This window comes from Ornithorhynchus anatinus, chromosome 3 (genome assembly GCF_004115215.2).
Source record: "Ornithorhynchus anatinus isolate Pmale09 chromosome 3, mOrnAna1.pri.v4, whole genome shotgun sequence".
In the NCBI taxonomy this organism is placed as follows: domain Eukaryota; kingdom Metazoa; phylum Chordata; class Mammalia; order Monotremata; family Ornithorhynchidae; genus Ornithorhynchus; species Ornithorhynchus anatinus.
In genome coordinates this window covers 31,952,293-31,978,067 of record NC_041730.1, presented here as the reverse complement: position 1 = coordinate 31,978,067, position 25,775 = coordinate 31,952,293, and the positions used below count along the sequence as shown (strand labels likewise).

Sequence of the window (25,775 nt, the reverse complement as noted above, 5' to 3'; positions counted from 1 at the left end):
TCTTCGAAGACCTTACAATCTAGTGCGGGAAATAGATATCAAAATAAATTACCCATCGGGGAAGCAACAGAGTGTAACGGTATATAAGTAAGTGCTGTGGGGGTGACTATGGGCAGTGAAGTGCCTAGGTGACCCAGAAGGGAGGGAGAATAGAATGGAGAGTTGAGTGGTTGTTTAGAGAGAGCTCCTTGGAGGAGATGTGAATTTAGTAAGGCTTTGAAGACAGAAAATTGGATATGAAGCTGGAGGGAATCCCCGGCAGGAGAGAGAACATGAGGAAGGGATAGAAGTCAGACTTGGGAGTCAGAGGTCGTGCGTTCTAATCCTGGCTCTTTCACTTGTCTGCTGTGTGACCTTGGGAATGTCACAACTTCTCTGTGCCTGAGTTGCCTCATCTGTGATATGGGGATTAAGATTAGGACCCCCAGGGACTGCATCTAACCTGATTACCTTGTATCTACCCCAGCACTTAGCACAGTACTTTGCACATAGTAAGTGCTTAACAAATACCATATTTTATTTTTTTTGACAGTGAGCGACACATGAGATCAGGGCACAGTTGTTCTTTAGAGTGTTTTGGGGTTTCTGATCACAGGTTTGCTGGGGGCTCGTGGGGATTGAGAGGACAGCCTTCATTTTCCAGCAGGCCAAGAAGCTGGTTCATTGTATTTCACAGCAGTAATGGGGCTATTTTGGGAGGAGTCAAGCACCCAGCATTGTCTTGGAGACAGAGCCAAGCCCTGAGTCCAGTTGGGGTCTACCACATCAGCACTTTTGCACCAACTATGCACTTGTGTATTTACCTGAAGCATTTCCGCACATAATTGAAATATCCTACTATTATCTTTGAGAAGGGATTGTGTCAACTAACTCTATTGTAGTCTCCCAAGTGTTAGTACAGTGCTCTGCACAGAGTTGGAACTCAGTAAATACTATTGATTGATTGATACTGAGGCTTGCCAGCTACCCAGTTCAGATTGCTCCTCTGATACACTACCAAGGATTGGCGCAGAGCAGGAGAAAGGCTAAATTTGCTGGCAGGCAGTGTGATATAGTGGAAGAGTGCTGGTCTGGAAGCCAGAGGGCCTGGATTCAAGTCCATGCTCATCTGATGGCCTGCTGTGCGACAGTGGGCAAGTCATCCACATTTTCCTCATCTGCAAAATGGGGGTAATAATACTTGCCTTTCTACCTAACTCATAGAGTTGTTTTGAGTACAAAATTGAAATGAGCAATGTGAACACATTGGGAATAAAAGTGCCATACAAAAAACAAGGTGGTATTATTATTATCATTATTATTAATAATAAGCATTGGCATGGGTGTCAGTTAGGCTCCTAACTGTACCAGGACCAAATTAAACTTGGAAACCATTAAGGAAAGAAAACTTGCGGGGAAATCCGGTAGATTCATGATACAATCTTTTTTGAGTCTAGCAATTAACAGATTTGCTAGAAGGGCCATATGGAATAGTATGAAATTATGGATGCCATACTGTCACTGCAAAAGGAGATTAGTGCTGTTGGTTTTCTCCTGCACAGAAGGATCTCTGGACAGAGATGGACCTTTCTAAACTCAGGTGTGACAGTTCTAACTAAACTGACAAACTGGCATGGAATCATTTCTGGAAAAACCGTAGAGGCTTTTCATCCATTCCAAATGCATCTAGACAAAAAGTGTAAACAAAAAATTATACTGATTCCTTCAGCATAAGAATTCATGTTATACCCCCTCACTTGCACAGAAGGCTTAAGGGCTCTTAGCCTGCACTTGGGGAATCCTGTGCTTAGGAAATATGGTTTTGGTTGCAAGAAGTTTCCTGCCTTCTTGTGCACTGCATCTCTCCAAAAAAAAATAAATCAATTTTCCCTGCCTTAAAATGCTCCATATCAGACATGTCAGGCCACTTGGTTTCCACATACCCCTTGTCACAGGGTGAACTGAAGTGGTTATCAAGGTGCCAGGTCATATGTCTGGTTTCTGCTCTGCCCTGGTCCCATTATTCTCATAGTTCTTTGAATCTTGGTTTCTTCATCAGAACTACACCATGCTGGGATCCATTTTTTCGTTTTGTTTTGAGCGAGGAATTATTTTTAAACACTATGACAAAAGGTAGCCACCAAATGCCATGCGGAGAGAGGGGAAGGGAAACATAGATTGAAATTTCCCTTCTAACTCCATTTATCCCAGGCCAATAACTCACCCTAGGCCTTTGAATTTGCTTGTTTGATTATGCTACCTATACTTCATAAACTATTGTGAGTTTTTCATTAACAGTTAGGCAGGAAAGTCTTTGTTGAGGGCCTAGAGGATATCTGGTCCTGTCCTGGACATGGGGATAACAGGGTGAAAAATATGCATATGTGCATGCTCAAATTTCACCAAATGTTTTTGTGACTCATAGCTAAAATACCAAAGAATAGAAAATCAAACAATTGACACAGGGTCAGTTGTTAAGTTACAGCTAAGCAATGCAGATTAACATTAGCATTATTTTGCTGTTTTTAGGTTATAGCCTAGAAATTAAGGGAGAGTGAATGAAAAGTCAAATCTGGGCCATTAAAAAAAATTAACAAGAACAAAAGGCCTTAAAACATTAAAAAATTTCATGTCAAATGATTTGGGATTCTAGATATCCTGCTGAAAGCCCTACCTTTGGTCCACAGTTTAAAAAAACAACAACTGCTAGGAGACTGGGGGAACCAGGTCAGACTGGAGCTGGCTATTGTGGGGGAGGATCCTGCATGCTCTTTACAATGTGTTCATTCATTCAATCATATTTATTGAGCACTTACTGTGTGCAGAGCACTGTACTAAGTTCTTGGAATGTACAATTTGGCAACAGATAGAGACAAGCCCTGCCCAACAGTGGGCTCACTCGTACTCCATGCACTCTTGCTCACTGCATGCCGTGTCCCAGCAGGAACATGAGTGGCCAGGAATAGAGAGTGTGAGTGGTGTTGCACAAACTACTATAACTAAAATTCCTTCATAAGATTCTCGGTCCTGAAACCTCAGGACAAAGGCTTAGCCATCATTCCTGACAGGAGATTCCATCATCAAATCCCACCGAACTCTGAACCCTCACTTCAGTAATAATGCAATGGGTAGTGCTCACCCTGGCCAGTCCCTTAACTTCTCTGTGTCTCAGTTACCTCATATGTAAAATGGGGATCAAGACTGTGTGAGCTCCATGTTGCTTGCATTCACCCCTGAGCTTAGTACTGTGCCTGGAACATAGTAAGTGCTTAACAAATACAACAATTATTATTATTATTGGAATGGATGACAATGATAATGGACAAGATTTAATTAAAGAAATGTCAGTTTCTTGCTTCCCCTCCTCTCCTAATCAATCATCTATCAGGGATATCTATGGAGCATTTACTGTGTGCAGAACACTGTGTCCTTAGGAAAAGTACAATATAACAGAGTTGGTAGTCTTGGATTCTGCCCCCAAGCTTACATTCTATAGGGAGAGCACACATTCATATAAAGGAGGGATAGGGAAACCAATTGAGTCAGTTGCTCGCTTCCTTGTTCCTCCCAAATGCTCCTGGAACATTCTGGATCTAAAAAAAAAAAAAGCTTATTCCTTGATTCTTTTAGCTCACATCACAACTGGGTTCTTTTTCTAGAACATGCAATTTATTTAAATTGCACAGGCTAATACTCTGCCTATTAAATTTTAGCCAGGCCCAAGATCATATCTAAATTATAAAAGCATGAAACTGGGAAATCATTTGAAAACTCGAGAGAATAGGCAGAAGTCAGATCAATCACTTTCAGACTTTAAATGAAGAATTTGGAAAACGCAAACAAACTTATGAGGATTGATTTGAAAATTCTCCAGCAGTCCAGCCTTGCCAGGATGGAAAATTGGCCAGAGATGAATATCATCTTTTGGTTTCTAAACAAAATTCATGCTGGATGTAAAAAACTACTTTGATTTTCCTGAATAATAGCAGTGTACTGAAAACTGACGGGTGAATGAGAACAAACATAAATATCTAAAATAATAAATTTCACAATGGTATTTTTTAGTATGACAGATATATTAGGCACATAGATAACCTTTCTGACAGCTAACAATGTAGAATTCACCCATAACAATTTTGGACTGCATTTCTCATAGAAAAATAGCATTTGACTTTTCCTCAAGCATACCAACAAAAAGAGTGACTGAAGTATTGAAATCTTTTCATTCCAACACAGGTAAGAAGCCCTCTTAGCTAATTACTTCACAGAAATACCTACAAAACACAGCTTAATCAGAGTGCAAAAATACACGTAATACAGTTTTCAAGGCAGGAGATGACTTCAGACAAGACTTTCCATCTACATACAAACAATTTCTCATTTTCCCACCAATGAATAAAAGGATCCAAGAGTTCCCTAAAAACAGAATAAATGATTTCATCCAAACCTACAAACCATAGTTAGTGGAATAGAAAGTTCAAAAAACTTTGCTTGATTTTGTTCTGCTGGAAACCAAAGGTTGTACACATATTAAGAAAAGTGCTTATGACATATTTCATTTTATTGGTGTCTATTTCTATTTTGATTACCATGATTACTCCCTGTCCTTGGGAGGACACCTAGACGAAGGACAGATGCACACTTTAAAATGCAAAAGGGAATATCTACTTGGACTTCCAAATTCTAACTTTTGGACAACCAAACTAATTTAGAATGTTTCATCATCTTTAGTGTGCTTAGCTAGGCAAGGATGTCAAAACCTCCCTTTTGGGGTCTTTCCTTGGCCTCTTATTATCCATAGCTTCAATAAAAAATTCTAGGTAGCAGCTAATCTTGTTGCTAATCGAGCAAGAATTAGAAACTTAACAACTGTTTGATAAAGCAATACCTCTTCTCCCTGTTTCAAAGAAGCTGCAGAACACCAAAGGAAATCTTCACAATAACAATTCTTCCAGGAAAAAAAAAACACCAAATTTTTAAAATACAAGAATTAAGAAAAATCAAAAGGCAGCAGCTGCTAAAAGCTGTCCTGCCTCAGGGATCACAACACATATACTGTATACCCTGAGGGAATGATTCTGCCCATACATGAGTGATTTTTCAGTCTTTATATTAGCAAGAACTGGCAAAAAAACTAAGAAAGGAAAGGGACAAATTCTAAATTTAGCAGGATGAAAGTAACTAAAGGCAGCCTCACCTCCCCTAATCTCTTTGGAAATTGCATCAGTGGTGAAATGATCCCCAGATAGCCAGGGTAGGGCAGCGGCATGAGGACATCTATTCCAATTCTGGACAGACACCGGGATCCTTAACCATTCTCTTCTTGGGGAACAATGACTGATTGACAATTTAGCTAGGGTATGGAAAATTTATTGAAGTGCAGGTTGGGGAGCACTAAGATTTGGAAAATTCCACTGGCCTTTTTGGCCCATGGTGTGGAAGAAATAGGAGAGATATCTAACAAGCTAATTCAAAATCAGAGTGATTAAAGCAACTACTCTGGGGGGGGGGGAAAGATTTGTTGCCTAGGTGAACTCTGAGGAGGGCATTAAATGGCTTCTCTTACACATTTGTTTTACAAGTCATTTAAATTTCCATCAAAAGGAAGACTGGCTGACCTACATAAGAAAAAGAAACTATCGAAAGTTCAATGAATGTTCAGCAAGGATTTACAACTGACTGTGAAAGCTATGTGTGACAGAGACTGTGCCCAACCTGATTATCTTGTATCTACCATGAGGTAGTGCAGTGCCTGGCACATAGTAAGTACTTAATAAACACTGTAAAAAAAGGCAATTTCAAAAGCCCTGATCCCTACAAAGGTTCAAACAGTGTTCACAGCATACTTGAGGGCCTTAAAAGTGTGTTTAAAGATGAGATGTTATTCCCTTCTCATGTATGGACTGAATATATCTCCTTGAGGCCACTTTGGCATCTATCTAAAAAGGCAAAGCTGAGTTTGTACCACCAACAAATATCCACGGAGACAAAGTCTCCTTGCATTCTCTTATTCTAAAACTGCCGTAACCCAATTGGTTAGGCACATTGCAGTAGAAATCTCCAAAATGGAAAGTCTGATCCTGAAGCTCTGGTGACCAGTCTCCTGGCTACATATACCAACATTCATAGAAATGGTTTTCACAATGGTTTTGTAATGGATGGATTGGAAACTTATTTTTCAAGTTTAAAGAGAGCAGCTTCTTTTTTAGATGCACAACCAGGAACAAGGAGGCCGGATGAATAGCGGGGGTTGGGTTTGCCTTATCTTTTCAATCACCTGAAACTCCAGTAAGGTTTCAGTAGGGAGCCTGCTTAATGGGTGCTGATTGATCACCCAACACCCATGATCAGCCATCACCAACGGCACCCCTAAAATCAGGAGCCACGTTTCTGGTCCTGAGCCCTCCCTGATGATCACTTCAATCAGGCAGATGCCCTGGGGGCCTTAGACAGGAACGTAGTCAGGGCTGGGAGCTCCAATTGCATGGGGAAGCTCTAATGACTCCAATTGGACTTGTCCCTAAATTCTTATCTCCTTGGACCTCCTTGAACCAAAATGAATTCCCAAGTAGGCATGAGGGTTTCCTAGAACTGCAGAACCACCCCCATCTTCACACTCAGAGTCACTGGGGCATGAAGCAGATTATTTGGGGCTGGGCTCAAATTTCCTGGTGGTCCTAGGGTACGAAGTGTGGAGAGTCACTTAATATCAACTACTCAGACACTCTCCTCCTCTAGATTGCAAGCTCATTATGGGCAGGGAACATGTCTGCTGATTCTGTTGTACTGTACTCTCCCAAGCACTTAGTATGATGCTCTGGACATAGTAGCAGTTCAGAAGCAGGCCAGTAGCAATCAAAAACAGTATGACACAGTGGCTAGAGCATGGGCCTGGGAGTCATAGGTGTGACATTGGGCAAGTCACTTCACTTCTCTGTGCCTCAGTTACCTCATCTGTAAAATGCGGATGAAGACTCTGAGCCGGGACAACCTGATTACCTTGTATCTACCCCAGAGCTTAGAACAGTGCTTGGCACATAGTAAGCACTTAAAAAATACCATTATTATTATTATTATTATTAATAAGTACCAGAATTATTATTAGAGAAGAAGCATGGTGTAATGGAGAAAGCACAGGCCTGGGAGTCAGAAGGTCATGAGTTCTAATCCAGGATCTGCCACTTGACTTTTGCATGACCTTGGGCAAGTCACTTCACTTCTCTGGGCCTCTGTTATCTGTAAAATGGGGATTGAGATGGTGAGCCCCATGTGGGACAGGGACTGTGTCCATCTGATTTGCTTGTATCCACCCCAGCACTTAGTACAGTGCCTGGCACATAGTAAGCACTGAACGAATGCCATAATTATTATTATGGTAAACACTCAATAAATACCATTGATTGAGTGATTGATGGAAAGTCATCCCCAGAGCTTCTACTCTTGCAATAAAACCTCCTAGAGACATTTCTGCTAAGCACAGCAGTCAACATCCCCTCCCTTATAATCCTGACTTTTGGAAAATATGATTATAAAATATTATTCTAATCAACTCATTAAAATCAAATTGGACTTTGCTCCATAAGGTTCGGTAAATCATGCAAGATACTGCTGATACCTTCAGCATTACAATGATCACCGGAGTTCTTGAGGGAGACTTTGGTAAACACCGTGTTAAGTGACAGTCTTGGTAGGAATGCCAATCCAGCTGTAACTCTCTATTTTAAAGATTCATGTGAGAGTTAGGAAAGTTAAACAAAGTAAAAGATAGATTTTCACCAGTTTATTCTATGGCATTCATTAGGAACAAAGGAAGTAATTGCCAACCAGCAGTCACTTCAAACTCCCTGACCTTTTCTACCACATCAATTAAAAAACCACACCCCAAAAGACTAAAACTTGAGCAGCAGACATTGTAAGCCGTGACAACTGAAGGGCATGGTTGCGTGAATGTGCATATGGTTTTGTGTGAGAGCACTTCGGAGCAATTACCCATATTTAGCCACGCCTACAGAACGGGGCCTGGAAGACATAGGAAGTCTCAGAAATTAAGAGGGCAGTGTCCATCTGCTTCTGGAAAAAGAGTGACCAATAACATACATTCAGGAGTTCAGAATTCTTCCCCCAGTGGCAAGGACTATAATTCCATGGCTTCAGAGATTTCAGAGCCTACATGAGGGGTCATTCATGAATTCCCACACAGTCAAATATCTACTCTGTGTCACTGTGCATGTGAGACATGACAAGGGAGGGCTAGATTTCTAGAGTCCGGCATACGCAAATACACTCTTTGTAATGGAAACACTCCAACATTTCCAGAAAGGATCACAAGACAAAGAAGGTGGCGGGAACGGTTTGAAAAGGGATGTGGGCTGATGGAATTGGTTGATGGACTGTGATCCATCAACAGCAAGACAACTAGAAAACAAATATACCAAAACACACACCATATTCCAACAGTTATGGTGGTAACTATCTTTCACCACAGAATGGTGGGAAACAGGGCTATAAACAGACACACAGAATGCTTTCCCTTACCCTTCTTCTTCCGAACTGAAGCTTGGAAATAGAAAGGGAATAGGACCGTCAGTTACTTCTAAAGGCAAAGCCCAGTTTAAAGTGTTAAGCCCGTGGCTGTATTTCTGAGAACAACTTTAGTTTCTCCTGCTTTAACAAAGAAGTCAGGGCTTGTCTGTATTGCTGGAGTTTACTAGGAGACTGGAAAACTATATTCAGCCACTTAGAATATTTGGGAGCTTGAGGGGATTTTTTTAATTCATAAAAAGATGTTACAAAATTATATAGGTTTAATTCCTTTAGCCTACTTGAAATCTGGAATGAGGTTTGCATTTTACTCTGTGCAGATCGTCTGTTAATGGTATTTTAAGATAGAAATGATCCTCGTAGCCTAACAAGTAGATTAGTAAGGAAATTTTTTTTCTTGTTGTGGCAGCCCCTTCCATGGCTCTATAGGGAGACAGGCCATCTCCAAGGAATCATGATTTTTTTTTGGGGTGGGGGAGGTGGTCAGCTCCCTATTTTTAAAGTAAAAGTCAGAGTTTCATTTTGAAAGGTGAAGGATATTAAAAAAATACTATTGATTTATAATTTTAAATACTCACTGAAGTCCCCCTTACTGACCACAGAAAGGTTTCACTATATTGGTCTTCTCAACGGGGGATAACCAGTTGGTTGAGCTGTGAAAAGCAACAACAATTTTTCCTCATAGGAATCTGGCAGGTTGGGAATATTGCAGTCACCAGATGATCCCACCAGCAACTGAACCTCAGGGAAGCTGCAGGAGACCATATTGGGACCAGGAGTGGCTTGAAGGGTTCCAACTCTCAATTAGTGATTTTCCTCACCCTTAAGGGGCCAACATGATTCTGCTACTTTCCCTGGGTCTGAAAAGCTGAAGGAGAGAAAGAGTCCCAAAGGAGTTTGGGTGGAACCACTTCCAGGCTCTGCAGAACACAATTCCGTAGAAATTCCTCAACTGGTAGCTGTCCAGACTCCATGGCAACTCCTGAGTATCCTCAGCAGGCACTCCACTGGCAGTTTAGGCTGTGACAGCCCATTTGGTGGCACTGGGGAGTCTCAGAACTATCCCTTCCCTTACTCAACCAAGCAATATAGAATAGTGCTCTGCACTGCCTGTTGTGGTGGGAGGGGGAGTAAGAAGGGCCGAACCTAGAGCTCTGGCACTGAAATCCAAATGGTTGAGAGGAGGCTTCATCCAATCTTGTCAGGTGGGAAGGTTGAGTAGTGGAGATTCTCTGTTCCTACTCACTACTTAACTTTCCCACTCAAGGGAGAAGCAGCATGACAGTGGACAGAACACAGGCCTAGAAATCAGAGGACCTGAATTGTAATCCCATCTCCACCACTCATCTGCTGTGTGGCCTTGGGCAAGTCACTTCATTTCTCTGTGCCTCAGTTTCCTCAACTGCAAAATGTGGATTAAATACCTGTCCTTCCTCCTGCTTAGACTCTGAGCCTCATGTGGGACAGGGACTATGTCTGACCTTATTAGCTTGTACCTACCTCAGCACTTACAACAGTGTTGGACACATATTAAGCACCTAACAAATATCATGAAAAAAAAAAGCAGGATAGTGACAAATTCAGGGTCAGTATGGCCCACTGCTCAGCAGGGGATCTAAACTAGAGTTGCACTGCGAATGTGTGGAATTACTGAAAGAAAAAGAAAATAAGATTTGGCTTTTCTTTGGCCTAATTTTACAATAGGCAACAGTTAGAGTGGTTCCAGGAGAGAAGTTTTCTAAATCTCGAGGAAAACGAGAAGGATAGATAAGCAATTTGCTATCTCTAAAGAGGAAAGAAGCACATTCACAGATTAAATGAGACACAAGCCAACAAAAAATCAGGAAATTCTGACACTTGTAAGGCTCCAATTTCAACCACTTCTCCAATCTCTTCTGAATTGCATTTTTAGGGCAGCAGACCAGATGGCCAGATTTAACTGGTCTCTGTTTATGTTTTTGGTTGATTTTGATATTAGGATTGCCTGTGATTGACCCGATTCCTATTTCCCCCCTGAAACAACCTCTGAACCCATGCTTTTGGAAAAACTAACTTCCTCTCCCCATCTGGAGCTTTTGAGGGTTCAGGAATGCACTTTAGAGAAGCTGGGTTGAGGAGAATCTGCCTTTAGGAATCCCCACTTCTGGGCAGGAACAGATACCCTGTTCCTCTCTCCGCACCTCCCATTGTCACTTTTAGATTGATTTGGGAATTGGAGAAGGGGGAGGTGGAAGCAGGAGTTGTAGTAGCCTCAGCCCACCCTGACAATAGCCTCAGGAGACAGCAGTACTCACAATAAGAAGCACCAGCGAGTGTACCAGCCCGATGATCGCTCCCCAGAGGCACAGCTGTGCATTACCTCTGTCTGGAAAGTGCAGTACCCCGCTGGAGGACCCATTCCTTCCAGAATCTCCTTCTGGGTTCATGGAGAGAAACCTTGGCAGGCTTATGGTAGCCAATCCTCCACTTTAAATGATCCCAATGATGCCTTGTAAGCCTTATTTTAAGGATTTACCACATTGCAATCATTTGCTCAAAGTGCCAATAATTCTGGCCAAACCAGGGTCTATGAAACTTGAACTGCTAGTTCAAAAGACATGAAAATGCCCAGCAACGATTTTGGTTTTGCATCCTTTTGATGACTGTTTGGATCATCCCCTGGTTCTCATTTGATTTAAAATGGCCTACAATAGGTGCACAGTAGCACAGGTGCCAGGCCTATGTGGACGTGTGAATCGGCAGTTCTCCCCAGGGTTTCTAGCTGTAGAAGCAAAGCTGTTGTTTTTGTTTCCAGAGATATTTAAACTGAATTCTGTCTCATTCATCCTAAGTCTCTTATAATGCCCGAGAGCTTTCGAGAAGGGATGTTAAACACCCCCAAATCATGTCTTTCTTTCCTACTGACTCTTCAAGAATGGCCTGACACACCAGTTCTAGCCCACTTAACATCTCCTTAAAGCCATTCCTACTTTCACCCCGCACTCAAATAGGAAAGTTGCTCCAGAAATGTGTTGGGGAGACAACACTGACAGGACCCTGCAATGATATCACTTTGAAGTCAGCAAAAGGCTAAAGTCTTATCGTTAGAGCTTTCCAAGAGACTAGGTAGAGGACTAGTGGGTTTCTGCCCCCAGTTCTAAAACTTAAACAATAGTATCAGTGTGGTTTCACAGTGGAGTCCACTGACAGCCAGTCATAGCAGAAGGTGCCTTAATACAGACAATATCTGACAGCTTACCTTTATCCACTAGTGAGAGGCCCAGAAATTCAAAACAAAACATTATTAGACAAACTGAAAGGTCAAGATGACAAAACTAATAATGCATAAAAAGAGTGCATAATGTTTAATAGAGATGTCACATTTGGAAGATGCACGCACTCATAAACTGTCTCCCCAATCATTCTTTGTCACAGAAAAGGGAAAGAGAGAGTTTGGAAAGAAGAATCATGCAAAATCATGCGTGCTTCTGGAATCTTCAGAGGTGCAGCATTCCCAAGACCCTTGGGGAGGCCAGGGATGAAAAGAGTGCAGCTAATTCAGTTTCAACATTTCTTTCACATCTCCATTATAGTAACATGCTGGTGAGAAAAACACATTATCCTTACCAAGCTCTTCCAGCTCAGAGGTCATTGACTTAGACCGCAAGGTCAGGGCAGTGGTTGGAGCTCGCTTTGGAGGTGGAGGGGCTTTGCAGGGTAAATAGAATAGACACACAGGTATGAGTAGACGAACATCTCAAAGGCAAATACACACAATTCAGATTCTTCTAAAAGTTCAAAAGAAATTCCCAGCCATGTTCAGTGCTTGCCCTTCTGAAACAGCGATAAAACCCTTATTTTCCAGTTTCTGTGGAAAAATCCCACAACTCCTGGGCCATTCTGATGAGTCATATTGCAGGGTACTTTCAAGTATTGCTTTGGTGCTATAATTACCATTTACCATACAGTTCTTGATACATAAGAAGCTATCATGGAATATTAAAGGAACTAACAAGGGGAAGCCAAAGACATCTTTGTGCAGAGAAACTATCAAATTTTCAAAGTGCGTGCCCACATTTACATAGAGGACATAAGTTTAGCATGGGTAAATAGTCTCTAGCTCCTTGCATTTAATTGGCGGAATCGTTTCCTACCATAGATTAGGTTTCTCAGGGAGACTTAGATAATTTAGAGTCACTAGTAGAAATACTTGGTCTGTGCCCAGATGACCCTGGCCCCAACCCACTCCTCTTTCTGCCTCCACTAAAGTGGTTGGTCAGTTGGTCTCAGTCTCCATCTTTTTCTATCCTTCTCCCGCCAACCTCAGTTAAGTTTTGCCATTCATCTCCTCCAGTTCTCCTGATGGCTCCAGGCTGTCATATTCTGCCCACCTGAATCCCCAGCTCCTTTCTCCTCCTCTTCCCTTCTGCTCTTCTTTTCCTATACACTATTCCATCCTGGGACCCAGCTAGTTACCACTTGTGAGCCAACTCTAAGCCACACAGAGCACTGAGAGAGTGATTCTACTTAAGTGATAGTCTTTATGAGCACTTACTGAGAATACACAAGAGGGAATCAGACAATCAGACATGCATGGTCCCTGGGCCTCGGCGGGCTCAAGTGGATGCATAATCAAAAATAATTCTGGGAAAACTTACAGGGAATCATTTTGGGGGGATTTTGGTATTTTTCTTCACTGTGTATTTAAGCAAAGTGGATGAACTAGCTTCATAAATTAACCCAAGCAGTCTTGAAACGGCTGGGAGAGGAAATAGAAATGAACGCCACAAGGCCAAATCCCAATTCCTGAACGCTTCCAGTTTATTTGTTGGGACAAATGGAAATCCTCAATCTTTCAAAGTCTGAACCCTAGACTCCAGTAGCATACACCTTCTCTGGATCCGAGGAGTCCATCAGCTCGGACTAGGAGGGTCCTGGCCACTGCAGGGCAAGCTGACTTCCACCAAGAAGAAAAATAAAGATAAATGCCACCACCAACACAGAAGACCCCAAACAGAAAGTTTGAGCATCCAGAATCTAGTGCAATCTAACCCTGGGCACAGGCAGGCCAGACTCATATGTGGAGCTCATGATTTGCGATCTCAAGGAAAGTAACAATAAACACTATAGCTCACAAGGATTTAACGCTTCACCTTACATATTGTCCTTCTCTACTCCTTCACAAGAATGGAAAATAAAATCAGCACTCTGAAAGGAGAAGATATCCCTTAGGTACAAATAGCTTTCATACAAATGTGTTCGGCTTTAAAAGAGATTTTGATCAGGCCCTGAGAAACTATGCTAAAATTGCCTTTCAACACCACACTGGGTCATGATATTTCCAGTTGATTTATCTATGTACATCTTTAAATCATATACTATAAATTGCTTATTTGTTCATATTAATGTCTGTCTCTTCCTCTAGACTGTAAGCCCGTTATGGGAAGAAAATGTTTCTGCTAATTCTGTTGGATTGTACTCTCCCAAGTGCTTAGTACAGTGTTCTGCACATAGTAAGCACTCAATAAATACAAAGGATTGACTGATTGATCTACAGCTTTGAACTTAATTTAAAGTTTCTGTGTACAAATAACGCTCTGGCACAGGCATGGGAGTCAAAGGTCATGGGTTCTAATCCCAGCTCTACCACTTGTCTGCTGTGTGACCTTGACCAAGTCACTTTACTTCTCTGTGCCTTAGTTACCTCATCTGTTAAATGGGGATTGAGACAGTGAGCCCCAGGTGGGAGAGGGACTGTGTCCCACCCAATTTACTTGTATCCACCTTAGACCTTGGTCCAGTGCCTGGCACCTAGTAAGCGCTTAACAATACCATAATTATAATCATTATTTCCGGGTTGTTTTCCACCTTGAGGTTTAAAGAGGTTGAATTTTTGCATACGAGGTAGATTGTGTCCTCCGAAACTGATAATGCCACATCAGATCCCAGTGCCCAAATTTTGGTTCTACACTTGCCTGGCCAGTTTTGTAAAATATCCATAATAGTGTATGAACGTTATTGAGGTAAAAATAGGTGCAGACACCACCTTTGACATTCTTTTTAAAAGAATGTGTCAAATGAAATCTGGGATTTTCCTTAGGAAAAATAAGAACATAAACATTGGAAAATGGAGCACAGCCTGTGGGTCATTTACAAATTTGTATGAGCAGTAACTAAAATACTCTGGGCCTACAACCACAGTTTATGAGAATAACATTAAAAAAAAAATTCAAGCAGTAAAGAGAGAATAGGTACCTTTCTTTCTAGCTGTGTCATCTGGATCAAGATTCCTGGTTACAGTCACAACCTTAAGAACTAAGTGATTTCCTCCTTGCCGAATCATGTTCACCACTTGCCTGTGGCCAACCTTCACTACATTCTCATTGTTAACCTGCCGGAAAAAAGCAAAGAACAGACAAGTCAGACTAGTACATTTAAAGGGTGGCACAAGAAAAATTCTGGGCCATTATTACCTGGGAAGAATGAGTTATTTTAAACAATGTTGAAATGAATAGGCTTTGAGGAAGGAAAATATGAGCTGCTATTCTTAAAAGAGTACTGGATTCATTTAAGATCACATTGCGATTGTGTAGAAAGAAAGGGTTAGGTTCTATTCATTTAATGTTTCCTAAATAGTACGACACCATAGTTCTCCACAAAGTGCTTTGTAGTCAGATTCTCAGGTATGAAAGGACTAAATTGTGTTTAGTTATCCAGCAAGAAATTTATGGCCAGCATTCATTCGTTAAAAACCCCACTGGAGACTTTGGGGGTTTTAATTGCAGTCTGAATCTTTCAGTTTTTTCAAAACTACTAAAAAATAGGACCCAACAGACTTGCATTTACTTTTCCCCATCGCCATGCCATATCTTATTTCATTTCCAGCAGTTTGCCTCTCAGCGTCCTGTGGACGTCTAAAGTAATACAAGCTGGGGCATCAATAGTTCAAAGGTACCCTCCTGCAAATGAACTGCGTGACTTTCTGCTACCTCCGAGTCACACTTCCAATCAGCCTCTTGAGTGTCTCTCCTCCCTGTATGCCTCATGCCATAGAGCTTCACAATGCAACTGGGAATTCTCCATCAAGGCCTCTCGATTGCTTTTGAATGCCACACAATGCACAATATTACATTAGTGCAGTCACCGACGGGGAAAAAAATCAGATTTGAAATGAACAAAAAAAGAGAAAGAAATGGAAAAGCAGAATAGCCCACCTGTTCTCACTGAGTCCTCCACTTAGTCAAGCTATTTGCCCGACATCATGGGTACCAGAAAACCTATCACAAAATAGAGTCTCCCACAGGCTGTTCGTGTTGAACAAGATACTTGAACAGAGGGACAAATGAATTAAAATTAGGAATGCTTTGGCCGGTACCTCTCGGAATAGTTCTATGGAGAGTAGAGATCGTATTCACTAAAACTGCAGAGATCACTCTCTCTCACCCAGACTCAGCTTCCACGCACCTGGGATGTACCTGCACTAAAATGGCTCTTTTATTTATTTCTGTCCTACAGTCATATTTTCCATACCTGGTTTAGTTCCAAGAAGTGAGTAGCAATCTTTAGGAAAAAGCACTAGCTGAGGAAAATGTGCTATAATTAGATGCTACAGTAATGAAGAGCTTTGTTTTTTTTTTTTGCAAGTGATTTGAGGTATTTCCCTTTTTCACCTATTTTCCCAGAGTATAATTAGGAAACCAAATATAGAATGTGAAGAAATTGGATGGCAGGCTAAAAGACAAGAGTGCTGAGTCCTTCATTTCCAGGGTAGGAAGAGAAAGACAGGCATTATTTTCTAGCAACTCCTCTTTCCCTTCTGCCACGATCCTAATTCTTTCAGTAATGCCTTACTACGCAAATAACAACTACATATGGTGTTTGTGAACAATGCTTTCATCCAAGGAACTCAAGTTTTTTTTAACCAGAACTGGGGCTAGACTCTCATTGACTCTCCTGATGCTACAGAGCTCTATGGGGACATGCCTATAGGATTGTATGGGTTGTGAGTGTGCATTCCCCTGTATTCAGGTTGTTGGTGACAAATATGCGGGTACATCAAGGGTTTTGCCCACACTATGCAGAATTTAGAATGCCATTATAAAGAGCACCTACACCCTATTCATGGGCCAAGGGGTTTTTCCCAGGACTCAGCATTCTGGCTACCCATATGTATGCTGTCCCTCAGCCTCAGGGACCACCACCTTAGCAACAACTTCAAATCACTTATTACCATCTATTTGTTGATACCTGACGTGAACTCCATGATTGGACTACACCGAAGGGCATTCTGGGATTTACCTGATGATCTATGGGTTCACCTATACTTTTCTGGGGAAAAAGAGATACAGAGTGCATCAGCAGTTGGCTGTTGTCTGCACTCTTGATGCCCCACTTCAGTTGGTGCCACATGGAATGTGATTAATCCCTGCATCCCCACCCCCTGAAAACTCCTTCTGGAGACCGGACACCATGAGAACCTGCATGGTCTGCTGGAAAGAGGTCATAAATGGTTGGAACACAGTAACATGCCTACTATATTTGTTATTTCAACAATATTTCTCAAGGACTGGTTGAGTGAAATCCACTGGAATAGGCCCTTGACACAGGACACATGGAATAGGCCCTTGACACATGGTTTTCCTGGATAGAAAACCGGCACCTGAAATTTGATACTGAAGTTCCCATTCACATACCTAAGACTGCCTATCTAAAGTCATTGTGAAGAGAAAAATAAATTTACCCCCCGCCCCCAGCCTCTTCCCCCAAAACCGTTTCAAAAATGAAATTCCTTTTCCCTCCTGGGCCGACCTTGACTGTGAACTTTGATCTTAATTTTGTTAGGGAATACTTATTTCGTTATTTCTGCCCTTCCGTAAGAATGCAGTTAAAGCACACACAGAGATTAATTTTCTTACGTGTCTCCATTCTCTCACCTCAAGAAAACACAATTTGCAATAAATCACCAAACATTAATCAAACATATGCAACTTTCTCCCTCCAAAGTGATAAATGACATCTGCAATGAACCATCTGTCGGCATCGTCATGGATAATGATGTTATTTAACATTTGGAGCAGGAATCAGTATTAAGCAAGACACAGCCCCATTTTTCATCATCACAGGATTTTCTGTCTAATTGAGCACGCACAGAGGTTCTGTTTGGAAGCTAGAGACACAATTATAAAGCTTGTGATTTGGAGATAAGCAGCATACTATTCTTCAGACATAAAATCAGGGTAAACATGATGACAAGGTAACTGCCTCTGTGAAACAGCAACGCATACTGGCAAAAATTAAAACCCATTCTAGCACAGCTGATGTGAAACCATACCACACCATCGCCATGTGATGCAGCTCAAACCTTTTATCACCTTCATTTCTTAAGTTTACTGTCTTGCCCATAGTGATGTAGACTATAAGATGGCATCATTCCCCTGAAAGTTTAATTTGGAATCCTTGGAATAATGGGAAAAATGTTCTGACCTCTCATTTGAAATAATAGTAATAAAAATAATAATGGTATTTATTGAGCACTTACTATATGCCAAGCACTATGCTCAAGAGCTGAGGATAGAAGTTAATTAGTTTGGACAAAGACCTTGTCCCTCATGAGATTCGCAGTATTTTATCTCCATTTTACAGATGAGGAAAATGAGACACAGAGAGGTCAAGTGATTTGCCAAGGTCACACAGGTGGCAAGGAGCAGAGCACAAGTTAGAACCCGGACTTCCTGACACCCCATTCTGTGCTCTTTCCAGTGGGCCTCTCAGCATCCTGAATATCTGTCTGCCCATGAAATGGAAGTAGGTCTAACAAATTTGATGTTGTGACTGCAGCACTTTGGAAATACCAGGATTTGGGAGACACCATCAGTCCTCCAGTAATTGGGGGTTTAAGGAAAACTGAGGTGAGAGCATGCACACCCGCACAATCACAGCACATTCTACCCACCAGACCAACGTTGTCACAAAAAAATTACCAAATTCTGCAACAGCATTTTCTCCCAAATGGGAACAAAAAATACATGCATCAGGAGGATGGACTATATTGACGACTTCCCCTTGGCTTCAGTATAATAGTGATGGCATTTGTTAAGTGCTTACTATGTGCCAAGCACTGTTCTAAGCACTGGATAATTATGGTATTTGTTAAGCGCTTACTATATGCCAAGCACTATTCTAAGCGCTGGGATAGCTACAAGGTAATTGGGTTGACCCATGTGGGCTCACAGTCTTAATCCCCATTTTACAGATGAGGTAACTGAGGCACAGAGAAGTTAAGTGACTTGCCCAAAGTCACCCAGCTGACAAGTGGCGGAGCTGGGATTAGAATACACAACCTCTGACTCCCAGGCCCAGTGCTCTTTCCAGTAGGCCATGCTTCCCAGGACAAAATAGGCTCCAGATGGCAGGCTTGTTTTGGAGTCAACAAACCAAAACAATATATATTTCCTCTGGGCCAAATCCTTTATTAAAGGCCAGGCTACTCTAGCAGTTTAAATGAAGACTTAGTCTGAGTCTACTGGTTTTCATTCACATCCTACATAATATACAAAAGTGCTTTCTCCCTGCTTGACTTGGAAAAGGACTTGGCCACAGTCCTTTTTTTGTGCAGCCAGTGATAGACTGGATGGGCAGAAACCTGGATTTTATTTTGTTAGAGTTTCCTGGTAATGCTTTGGGGATCCAATTTCCCCAATTAGTTTGCAAAGTTAGCTTTCAAACAACCACTGTGTCCCACTCAAAAACAAGGTCCTTCTTTGAAACCCTTCCCTCCTGAACAGTGAAGGCACTTGTCATTTGGCTCAGCAGTGGGAGAATGATAAGGAGTTTGCCATGTCATGAGGGATCTGACACCAGAGGTTTCAGGTCATGGGGCAGAAGTCTGAGACCACCTCCCTCTACCCTTACACCTTCAATTCAGGGAATGTGTCTACCAACCCAGCTGTATTATGCTCTCTCAAGTGCCTAGTATAGTGCTTAGCACAAGGTAAGTACTCAATAAATACCAATGTTTGATTGAGTCCCATACCACCATCCAAGAAAGGGAAAAGCCCAAAGCTCTTGCAGTTGCAAAGCAACTAGACGCAACTTGGCCTAGTTGCTAGAACATGGGCTTGGGATTGAGAAGGACCCGAGTTCTAATCCTGACTCTGCAACAAGTCTGCTGTGTGACCTTAAGCAAGTCACTTAACTTCTCCATGCCTCAGTTACCACATCTGTAAAATGGGGATTAAAAGTGTGAGCCCAACATGGGACAACCTCATTACCCCGCAGAGAAGCAGCATAGCTTAGTGGAAAGAGCACAGGTTTAGGAGTCAGAGGACGTGGGTTCTAATCCCTGTTCTACCACTTATCTGCTGTGTGGCCCTGGACAAGTCACTTAACTTCTCTGTGCCTCAGATACTTCATCTGTAAAATGGGGATTAAAAGTGTGAGCCCCACGTGAAACAACTTCATTACCCTGTATCTACCCCAGCACTTAACAAATACCATAAAAAAAGAGAGGAGCTATGGCACTGGTTATGTTGTCAAGATCTCCCCAATGATGGGAGAAAAGAAAAGAGGTAAAAGGAAGAGGAAGGGAAACGAGGAAATGGAAAGCATAGGACTGAGATCAAAAGTCCAATCACAATCATATCTGGGAGAGGAGATGACATTCTCAATGGTCACAGGAAGTGCTGTGGAGCCAGCCTTTTCACTGGGTAAAACACTAGGAAGTATTGGGATGTTTTGTAATCATTGACAGGGAAATTGCCCAGGAGAGAGTAACTGAACCATTTCTGATGCCTCAGATCTGGACCCCTTTAACACTCCACCATTAGAGGATTGGGACCTTCCATCCCTCAGATTAGGAAGGGTCTCACACTCTCCAGTCAGGTATCAACAAAAGAGTATGGTCTCAGGTTCCTCTCTTTCCCTCAAACACACCATTTGCCATTGTGGCTTTGGAACAGACAGACACCTGGCCTTTAGGAATTTTGAAATGCTAAGAAATAAAGAGTTAATGGAACATTTTAGTGGAGAAGGGAAGGAGAAAGTGTGTTAACAGTGTGGCAATGAGAGCCCTGGGAAGGAGTTTTGAGGTTTCATTTTTGACCATTAAATCTCTCAAATATGAATGATTACATTTTTCTTCTTGATTTCCTTCTGTTTGAGTTCAGTGCCTTGCCCCACTGTAGGTGCTCAATAAATAAGTGCTGTTGCTGCGCCTGACGGTATTGGAGTTTCTGCTGCACCATTCTGAGGATTAAGTAATTTTTTGTTTCAACTTGTTTGGCAATTTGAATTCAACCATAGGCCATGATGGGAGAGCCACCCAGGATCTGGGGCTAAACAAGAGTTTTCAGGGGTTTTAAAATGGTACTTTTCACCTCCTCTAGGTTTGGCTCATTCCCTCTTTAACAGCATTTTTTTTCTCTGATTAACCCCAGGAGGAAGTCTGTCTCCTATCTTCCCAAGATCCACCTTGGTCTTTCTGTTTTAAGCCTCCTTCCTCTGGTCTATTCTACACTCTGGTGCCTAGATCATCTTCCTAAAACATCATTTGGAATACCTCCATCACCTACTTAAAACCCTCCAGTGACTATCCAGTCCTCTCTGCAGCAAACACGGACCACTGAACCCAAGATTTTCCAACAACTGTCTCCTCCTTATCAAGTCATTCCCTTCTGCCAGATCCCCAGCTCACACTCTTCGTTACACCCAAACTAACCTCCAGAGTACACTTTTTCCCAAGTATTATGCACATGTCTATACATATGTTACAGATTATTTATTTATATTACCTTCTGTCTCCCCCTTACAGACTGTAAGCTCACCGTGGACAGGGAAAGTGTTTACCAATTATGTTGTATTGTACTCTCCCAAAAGTTTAGCATGGTGCTTCACATATAATAAGCACTTAATAAATACCATTGATGATGACCAAGTCTCTTGTCTCTGACCCACTGCACCTGCTCTTTCCCCAGATGACACATCTTTCCCTCTTGTATCCACTAAACCTACCTCTTCTCTCCTGCAACCCCCCAGCCTCCTCAAAAGCCAGCTCCTCAAGAAGGTATACGCTAATCACCACCTCTCTGATCATGCCATTTTATAAGCCATCAGCCACCTTTACCACTTATCTGTAGTTCACCCTTAAATTGTGTGCTACTTTGGGGGCAGGAACAGGGTCTTAATACTTCAGCGATTATTTATCCCAGCAATTAGTACAGTGCTTGGCAAATAGTGAATGCTCATTCAGTACGATAAGAATCATAATAATCATGGCAATGTGCACATTGGTTTTACTCCACTTACTTATTTTTTGCTTGCCAGTTATATTTATGTTTTACTTCTGTTCCCATTGTATGTATACAACCTGTGTTTGCCTGTCTTCCCTAATAGATTGTAATTTCTGTGATGGTGCAACCGTGTTTTCTGCTTGTATTATATGCTCCCACACATTTAGTACATTGCTCTATATACAGTAGAAGTTCCATAAATACTGATGAAGGACTGAATGAAATACTCTGTATACCCCTGTATTGAGCCAGCCCCAATCTATTGTTTTGAGCTTTTAAAGAAGGGTAATTCCCACTGAGGTTTTACTTGAATTTTTGTGATAAGGTCCTGGGTGTATTTACTATTGGATAAAGTGGAATTTCCAAATGGCAGTTTTATGGCCCATGAATAGGGCAGGCAAGCCCAGCTGTAAACCTGTGAGAACCTCTGTAAATCTCTGAGAAGCAACATGGTGTAGTGGATAGAGTATGGGCCTGCCTGAGAGTCAGAATGTCATGGGTTCTAATTCCAGCCCTACTACTTGTCTTCTGTGTGACCTTGGGCAAGTCACTTCACTTCTCTGGGCCTATCCAGAGATTGTGGAGTGGAAATGGAGATTGTGGAAAATGGAGATTGTGACTGTGAGCCCCCTGGGGGATAGAGACTGTGTCTAACCCGATTTGCTTGTATTCACCCCAGTGTTTAGTAAAGTGCTTGGCACATAATAAGCACTTAAATGTCATAATTATTATTATTATCTTCTTAGCAGGCAGTAGACAGTATCCTGCCAACAACTACCTCAAAAACTGCCTGTCCAACCCCAATGGCATGGAGACACTCCTTCACATGGAATAGCAAACCTATTTCTGATCCATGTGAGGGAAGAATGGAATTTTTGAGAGATTCTAATAAAATGAACTTTGAACCTTTCCCCCACTGAAGGAATTCATTTTGATTCTCATATACAGTAAAGATAATGAGATGATGAAATTACTCTCATACACAGATTAGCCCAAATCCTGTCTTTTACTATTCACCACACAGTCAATTTTATCAACAAGAATGATCTGCCTCAGAACTGAGTAGGTCTAGAGAATAGCAATCTGCTTCTACAACAATCAATCAATGGTATTCATCAAGTGCTTACTGTGTGCAGAGCACTGTACTAAATTCTTGGGAGAGTGCACTACAATATAGTTAGTAGACATGATCCCTGCTCTCAAAGAGCTCATAGTGTAGCAGGGGAGAAACACTTCAAAATAAATTACAGATGGGGGAGAAGCTAGTAGAGTAAAGGATATGGAGACGCAATAAGGACTAGTGGAAAAAGCATGGGTCTGGGAGTTGGACAACCTGGGTTTTAATCCCGGTTCTATTAATTGCTTGCTGTGTGATCTTGAGCAAGTCACTTAACTTCTCTATGTCTCAGTTTCCTCAACTGTAAAATGGAGATTAAATCCTTGTTCTCCCTCTTATACTGTGAGCCCTGTGAGGGATAGGGACTGTGTCTGACCTAATTAACATTTATCTACTCCAGGACTTAGAACAGTGTTGGATTTTTATGGCATTTGTTAAGTGCTTCCTATGTGGTCAAGCACTGTTCTAAGCCCTGGGGAAGATGCAAGATAATCAGGTGGTACACAGTCCCTTTCCCACCTAGGGCTCACAATCTACTATGTGTTTGACACATAGTAAGCACTTAAATACTAAAAGAAAAGTGGTTTGGGCTGGAAGTGAGATAAGTTTCACAGTGCTCAGTGGATACAGCCCCAAAGGCACAGGTGAAACAGAAGGGAGAGAACAGCAGAGAGAAGAAGAAACCCTTCTAAAAATGTAAGAACAGTGGGTTGTCTAAAATTCCTGGTTTTAATGGAAACCCCGTCAGACTGCTAATGTAGATTTTAATAACAAGACCAGGCTGAATTCAATGGTTTTTTGCATATATATGTATAAATAATTACAAAAGGAGCTCAAAAAAGATAACATTCTAAATGGCTAATGCATTTCAATGGGCAAATTAGAGGACAAGTAACGTGTGAACTGGAATACTTCATTTACATTACCTTTCTTAGATCAATAGGTTTAATGAAGCAAGCAGGAGAGAGAAAGGTATTTCATAATTCGTTCTATTTTTAATCCATTAAATTCACCACAGTAATTCCTAGATTGTATTAACACCACAAATTCTCAGAGCCAAGTTATATGTGGCTAGTTACCTGTTGTAAGTAACCACAAATTCACAAGTAATAGTCACAAAGACTGTTGTCATCTTTATAAGAAAAATATTTTTTCTCATCTGCTTCACAGATGAGAGAACAGATTATTTGATCTTGACACCACAAAACTGAGGGAATTATGAACATAATTTCTTTATTAAGCACTTAGTAGGTACTGAATGATTTGATGAAGAGGTGGAGGGGACTCGGAGAGCTGAGGTTTTTAATCTAGTCATGGGGCTATTTTGAATGCGGCACCCAGTCTGTGTGACCATCCTTATATCAGCCCTTTGGGATGATGTAACAACTGACGTGGGTTCAGCATCACAAATAAATTGGGATGTGGGCAAGTGAGAATTTTCAATAAATTTAAATTTTCAATGAATTTGAAAATTCTCATCACAACATTGAAATTCTTTCACAGCACCTTATCATCATCATGCTCCTTATGTTTGGCACATGATTATTTGGACCTTGTTACATGTAGTAATGATTAGTAAATGTTTCACAGGCTGCTAGATTGTTGAATCCCCTGTATCTGCAAGGCTGCTCAACTGCAGCACTAAATGGCTGCCCTTATCCCAAAATCTAGAACTGATGTTGTATAAGGCTAGTGGAACTTTTATTTAGGGAATAGAATATCTGGAAATGAATTGCAGGAGTTGAAGATACACATCATCACACTACCTATGAAGAGTTAGGAGCAGTGTGATGTAGTGGAAAGAGCACAGGATTGGGAGTCAGGAGGTGTAGGTTTTAATCTTGACTCTACCACTTGCTGGCTCTAAGATGGGGAATCCACACCTGTTCACCCTCCCTTTTTGATTTTGAGCCTCATGTAGAAAAGGAACTGTGTTTGATCTGATTGCTTTGTATCTACATGTCGGCACATAGTAAGCACTTACAAATACCACTATCATTATCATTATTATTATTATTGTGCACAGTGGCCATGCCTGCCCTGGGTAAAGCAAACATCAGTCTGAAAAAAAATATAAGAGAATCTGCCTAGGTCTTAATTGGAACTAACAACATGTGACATGTGAGTCACTTGGCAAAAATGGGGATTATTACTAATACTTTTTTAATCACAAATCATGGTAGGGCTAGAGTACAATATTTGAAGTCATGTAGTTAGGAAAATTTGGGGGTTGGTTGACAGATCACCATACTCCCCACCTTCAAAGGCTTATTCAAATCATTTCTCCAAGAGGCCTTCCATGGTTAGTCCCTCTTTACCCCTACTTCCTCTCACTTCTGCGTCACCCTGGATCTGTAACTTCGAAGCACTTGGTATTCATCCTACCCTCAGCCTTACAGGGCTTATGTACATATTGGTAAATTTATTTTAATGTCTGCCTCCCCTACTAGACTGTGAGCTCCTTATGGGCATGAAGTGTGTCTGCCAGCTTTGTGATATTGTGGTTCTCCTAAACAGTGCTCTGCACACAGTAAGTGCTCAAAAAATATAATTTATTGATTACTGGATCAGCCTCCACAAGGAACCAACAATATTGTTTTCTCGTTCTTATAGTGTATTTTAGTGTCTGTCTTCCCTGCTAGATTTTAAGCTCCTTGAGGGCAGGCCTAATGTCCACTAACACTATAGGTACCTTCCCAAGTGCCTAGTACAGTGCTCAATAAAGATTATGGCTGGACTGATAATTGATAACGTCCTTTGTATCTCACCACTAGGTATCTCTTGCTGAAAAACCACAAGTTTTCGTCATATTTTCACCAAGTGGGCTTCCTATAAGACAGTATGATTGTGCAGTGATTGTCAGGAAAACTAAA

At 41.5% G+C, this 25,775-nt stretch overlaps 1 protein-coding gene across 4 annotated transcripts in view; it reads right to left on the bottom strand.

Annotated features, from left to right (window-relative positions):
* The window catches only part of SHANK2 (SH3 and multiple ankyrin repeat domains 2), a 717,042-nt gene that overhangs the window by 28,993 nt on the left and 662,274 nt on the right, over positions 1–25,775 (bottom strand). For 2 of the 4 annotated variants that reach the window (XM_039911444.1, XM_039911447.1), the window contains 4 exons: positions 14,755–14,890; positions 12,127–12,207; positions 11,759–11,767; positions 8,515–8,535 (listed from right to left, as the gene is read on the bottom strand). In XM_039911444.1, coding sequence (XP_039767378.1) covers positions 8,515–8,535; positions 11,759–11,767; positions 12,127–12,207; positions 14,755–14,890 — 247 coding nt within the window. The remainder of the gene's footprint in view (positions 1–8,514; positions 8,536–11,758; positions 11,768–12,126; positions 12,208–14,754; positions 14,891–25,775) is intronic. The other 2 variants (XM_039911445.1, XM_039911446.1) reach the window with 2 other exon arrangements.